The sequence below is a fragment of the Haplochromis burtoni genome, unplaced genomic scaffold (genome assembly GCF_018398535.1).
Source record: "Haplochromis burtoni strain Fernald_Lab_line unplaced genomic scaffold, NCSU_Asbu1 Contig_35, whole genome shotgun sequence".
Lineage (NCBI taxonomy): Eukaryota > Metazoa > Chordata > Actinopteri > Cichliformes > Cichlidae > Haplochromis > Haplochromis burtoni.
The window spans coordinates 2,600,784-2,606,783 of NW_024582396.1; the positions used below are offsets into that span (position 1 = coordinate 2,600,784).

At 42.0% G+C, this 6,000-nt stretch overlaps 1 protein-coding gene across 2 annotated transcripts in view; it reads right to left on the reverse strand.

Moving 5' to 3' along the window:
* sorcs3 (sortilin related VPS10 domain containing receptor 3) overlaps positions 1-6,000 on the reverse strand; it is a 239,272-nt gene that overhangs the window by 56,010 nt on the left and 177,262 nt on the right. For both annotated transcript variants that reach the window (XM_005919300.2, XM_042219615.1), the window contains 3 exons: positions 5,110-5,256; positions 3,471-3,573; positions 256-332 (listed from right to left, as the gene is read on the reverse strand). In XM_005919300.2, coding sequence (XP_005919362.1) covers positions 256-332; positions 3,471-3,573; positions 5,110-5,256 — 327 coding nt within the window. The remainder of the gene's footprint in view (positions 1-255; positions 333-3,470; positions 3,574-5,109; positions 5,257-6,000) is intronic.

Genomic DNA, 6,000 nt, shown 5'->3' on the forward strand with positions numbered 1-6,000 from the left:
GCAGGGAAGCACAATACTATAATAATTCAACCGTTAATGATATCATTTCTGCACTCTTGCTTTGGTGTGTAGCATGTCTAAAGTGTCTTATAAAAAGTCTGTAACCTGCAGTCAGCTGGAGTGGAAACTAAAGGTGTTGCATAACAAGAAGCCAGAAAATACAATATTTGTGTTTAATTTTTTACATCATCTGTCAAAGTTCGAAACTGCTGCAGATCTGCTGGCTGTGGGTGTAAATGTAGGTGTGAGGCTCACCGGTCTCCAGGTATTGCCAGCATCAGATGATATGAACATGCCAACATTGTTGTAAGAGAGCTCTGCTCCGATATTTCCTGCAGTGGAAATTACATACAGCATGAAAAACACAGTGAGATCTCACAAAGATAACAGGCCATATGTGTTTTAAACACATGCTGTAAATCACACCATGTCTCTGATTAATTTATCATCTTGGCTTGATTCCTGTATTAGCTTGCTGACTTGCAAGTCATGTGAATACCAGAGAATATTTCATGTTAATTCCTGTGGATGCCTTCGTTACGAGGACAGCATAATGCGCGGTGTAGACGAGGGTGGGTGCCTCTCTCGCTCCGTCTTTCTGCGGTGTTGCAGCACAGCACCTCCAAAGCCTTTTCCTGCGAGTGCGCAGCGAGTGAACTCGTTTCTTCTGTTGTTCTGCTCGACTATCTTGGCCGCGGCTCAGTAAATAGGCACGTGTTTGATCTGGATGGTGTTTGTCATGTTGGTGAGATGATCTCTGCACCAGCTGACGTCTTAAAAGGCGCAGCGGGCAAAGTGAATCACGGTGCCAAAGCAAAGTCCCGGCCAGAAATACACACAAGCGCACACGAGTACATACTGTGCAAGCATCACGCTGGGAATGCATGTTTATTCAGCGTTTTCACATAACGAGGACAAAACAACATAAACGTACACACTCAAAGCAAAACCACAGGTTTTTTTCCTCCATTGGCGCTAACACTTCTCCTTCTTCCTTAACACTTACAGGCACACACGACACATAAGTGTGGCCTTTCCCCACACAAGGCATCAAAACTAATGGACACGATCCACAACATGTCAGTCTATACGTGAAAGCGGAGCACCTGCCGTGGACTCTGCACAGTGAAGCTTAAAGAACTGCTGAGACAGAAGCTTAAGTGGGGGTCAGGTAGGGGTCACATCAGAGCTGCATTAGATAATCAGGCTGCTGACTGGGACGACTCTTGATCCTGTGAAATGTTAACTTTCATACTAAAATAGCAACATAAGGCAAAACTAAACCTGTGCGATGTTAATATACTAATACAAATATAAAATAACATTGTGGATTAGATGATGGATTATTATAATTAATATAACATTATTAAACACAATCAGCATTGTACAAATGTTATTTTTACTATGCACCACTTCAGAAAAGCATTGATTACACTCTGATGAGACGGCCACAGGACTGTCCTGCACACACACACAGAGGGACCAGGATAAATGCTGGGTAAAGGTCTCCTGTGTGACGTCATGCACACGCTGCTCAAGGCTGGCTGGTGTCGGTTTTCTGGAGGCTGCGGCTCCTGCTTGGTAAAATCAGTTGCAAAGAATACCTCGTTGTCATTCCTTTGTTTGCTTACTGCATGGAAGAAACCCTCGGAAACAAACACTGTTTGCCTTCAAAGTAAAACTTACACCTTTAAAAACATGTTGGCTGGAGTTCTGGGGCACAGGCTTTACTTTAACGTGTTAGTGCTGCTTAGAGAGTCGTTACAAGTCACCGTGTGCCATGCAAACTACTGATGACCCAGAAGTACTGCTACTGAACACAGTAAGAGCATCACCCAGTTGGGGAATGCGGGTTTTTTTGCCTAGCAACTGGTGGTTGCCGGGGAGTTGCTGCTAACTGATTAACCTCCCCATGCTGGTTATTAATGCATAAATCAAATGTTAGTTAAATCTTGCATTTAGGCAACTGTAAGATTTACAGAGGAATGAGATGAATGTATCGTGAGCAGTGTTGGTCAAGTTACTTGAAAAAGTAATCAGTAACTAATTACTGATTACTTCCCCCAAAAAGTAACCCTGTTACTTTACTGATTACTTATTTCCAAAAGTAATTAATTACTTAGTTACTTTTTAAAAACACGATTTACAACCTGAAGAGGTGATAAAGTGATAGATCTTTCAGCCCAATTCTACTTTTTCTGCATAATCATCATACAAAATGTAATCAAATGGAAAAGTCTCTTTTTAAAACTTGTTTTATTAGTTTTAATCTTTTAACTTTATGCATCAAGCAAACATTTAATTATCTGCAACATTCTCTGACTGGAAGAAATTAGTTTAACATTTAAACCTATTTTCTGCACATTCCAGCACATAAAATAAAATATTTTTGTGTTTACACTCAGTCTTTCAAATAGATGCAAGTAAAACACAGCAGAAAATAAATAAAGTCAAAGACTCAGCGGTCCTGTTGCTCTATTTTCACCTGTAAAGCAGGAGTGGGGTAGGCGGAGGGTTACCCTGGTGCAGGTGTGCCGCGGTCAGTGGAAGAATCCGCGAGTTTCTCTGTGAGTTTCCCATTACGTCGTAGCTACTCGGTGCTTGTTGGAAGTTTAGGGGTTTTTTCGCTGTAAAAAGAAGTTTTCTTCCCACGCACAGCGGACACTCATGTTTTTGTCACTTTTTATGGAATCAAACTCAAAGTAAGGTCAGTACTTCCACGCTTTAAACGCTGCACGCTCATACTCTCTCTGCACTCGATATGTGATCCACTGTTGATCTGCACACAGCTGTTGTCACGAACGTCGCACTTGCTTACATCACTGTCATGAGACACTCTCGCAAAAAAAATATGTTTTATTAACGTAGTAACGCAGCGTTCCTACGGGAACGTAACGGTAATCTAATTACCTTTTTGCAATAGTAATCCCTTACTTTACTCGTTACTTGAAAAAGTAATCAGATTACTTGCAACGCGTTACTGCCCATCTCTGATCGCGAGTTACTTGGACGCTCACTAACAAGAGCAAGAAGAGAGACACTTCATGAGTCCATTTTACCCGGAAACATTTTTCTAATAGTAGCCTTCATTTAGACAAAGAGCTTGCTTACTAACGCTATCACTAAAGAAATAGCACCTGAAGCCATATCAGTGTGCTTGTGTGGAGTTTGTGTTGGTGTCTAGGTTGTGTTGATGTTGAGATGGAGCAGAAAAGAGGCAGTGCCAGTGAGGGAAGCCACCTGTGAGCAAGCATAAGCATGCACATTCCAAAATTTAACCTGCAACCTCCTCATATGATCGAAATCAGTCTGTTAGAAGCAGCTGAAGCAGTCAGAGAAGATCCTGATTTTTAAGCTACCTAACATGTGCAGACATTGGTAAATGTAAAGTGTTCAGCGTATGAAAAAAAAAGTCATCTTATGCATTTTTAATGTGCAGACTGTCTTTGGTGTTCAGTGTTTTTACTCACCTGTGGCAACTATCATTCCCGGTGCAGAATTCTTGGTGGAAATTGTTCCTGACAAGTAAGGATTCTCAGACATTTGGAGTTGTAGATGAAGAGAGCAGAAAGGCTGTAAAAGATTTAACAGAAATAAACTGAAGTGGATGTTGATTTTAGAGAAAAGAAGCACCGAAGTTTAGATGCAGTGCCCAGACAAGTTGAAAATAAGTGTGTATAACTGTGTATGCATACGTGCATCACTGTAAGTGGCAATAATACAAAGTATGATCTAACTCAGTCTTGCTATGCATCAGCTTATCTAATTAACTGCCAGGTAATAGGATGGGAAGCAGGGCTGATCTGTTATGTGAAAATGATAGGGTCAGAAAAATTAGAGAACAAACAACAAAAAAATCCCCAAAAGCTAAGCTAACGGTGCCTTCAGACGTTTTGCTAATTACATTTAATCTGTCATTAAAACAAAGAATGATGGAATTTGCATTAAAGTGTGAAGCTGAGCCTCCAGGGCATGCAAACAACAGAAGACAATTACATTTGTTCACGGAGCAGAAAAAAAACCTGTGTCTGCTTTCATCTTTGCAGCAGACAGCGTGTCACTGGTGTAAGGACACCGAGGGCAGTGGGACTGAACAGGGTAATCAAAAGGAATCTACAGCAGTAATTAAAATGTCACATGAATGCACAATCACAGGGAACCTGTAAGCCACACCGCATGGCCCTGAAATAACCTCTTAAACAGCATGAAGTCCTCCTAATGTCTCGACCATGATTCCTGCTAACGGTCTGCCTGTTAGTTTTAGATGCAGGGAAGCTATCTAATGAGACCTTTACCACGTACAGCTGATCTGGGATCTGCCGCTCGAGTACTGCATCTTCCTCATGATTAAAACAGAGGTTGCACTTTAATCTATATTATGCACTAATATTAGTTTTTTGTACATGACTTGGATTTGCATGCACATGTCTATCTGGGCCATGTGTACTCATCTAACTGTAAATTAATTTAAATAACTAGGATTCATTGAACAATGTGAGCATGCAGTTTTAAATGATAGCCAGTTCTTAATGAATGGATGTTGCAGATCTTTTCCACATGCTATAACACAGGTCCACGGTTCACTGGAAGGGGTTTCCTAAAAGCTAGAATGCAGCAGATTAAGCTAAAGTTTGCTTGTCCAGTGCAGAAAACATCTGGCTGTGGGAAATGTAACTGCTGACTTGGTGAGACTGTTCATACCTGTGAGAATCAGGGCTTTCACCAACATAAAGACCAATTTCCAATTATTATTTACTACACAGATGATTTATTTTAGGTTTTAGAACAGACTTCATGAGGGTGCATTAGTAAGCTCTGGCTATAGAGCAGTGTTACAAATCAGCAAAATATATTTTTGTGTCTGCAGGTTTAGACGTCTTTGTGAGGACAGATAACTGGTATGCTACTATACCTGTGGGGACCAAAATACCCGTCCCCACGAGTTTGAAGACATTTTTGAGACTCAAAATGTGGTTTTAGTGGCAGGCTTATGGTTAGGGCAAGCAGTTGGGGAAAGGATCATGTATAATTGATGTCCTCACTAAGATGTGAAAACTAGTCTGTGTGTAATTTCCATAAACACAAGACAGCATTTGACGTGTACGTTACCAGTATGCAGTGGATGTCATTCCCCTCCAGGTCAGACGCAGGAGCCTGCAGGAGCCTCCAGTCCCGCCCTTTATTGTAGGTAATGTAGGTTTTCACCTGGTTGTCGTGCCTCTTGTTGGCGATTAACATGCCTTTAATTCCAGCCACCTGATTGGCACAGACACATAACAGGTTGAAACCCATCTTTAAAGCAAGCCATCAGGGAGCACTTTACACACAACACCCCTCCCAACACCCATAACAGTTAGGGCCTCAGTTGCGCATGAAAAAGCATACCCGGCACTCTCATCAGAAAAGGCATTTTGTGTACTGAGGCGGCAATCTTCACAACACCAGTTAAATGCAAATGGCGCGCTTATCTTTTCTTTCTTCAGCTGACAGTCCTGCAGACACCGTCAACAGAACAGGCTGCAGTTTCTTACACTGTGCTCTCTGTAATTATATCCTTACACGTCTCAGTAATCTAGACAGTACAAAATGATGACGGCTGAGAAGTGACACCTTGTCTGTTTTCCAACAATTGAACCGAATCTCACACGTACACCTGTAACAGTGTAGACTCACAGTCCTCTGACCAAATCCACCCCGCCAGTCGTCTCTCAGGGATTAGACACATCCTTCAACAAAACCAAAGCATGACATGCAATGGAAATGACAGAGTCACTCTAAATGGTTGCCATAGTGAGGGTCTCCACATGGATGTGTTTGCCTCCCTGAAGGGGCACGTCTGTATAAGTGGCACTAATAGGCAGCGCATTTGACATTGTCATAGAAACATGTGGCTCAGGATGGATGCGGCTAACGAGGGTCCTCCCGTCCTCATCCAACCTGACCTGTCAATTGTGGCAGTAATTATTTATTTCCCCCACCTCCTCTGTCACACACACACAC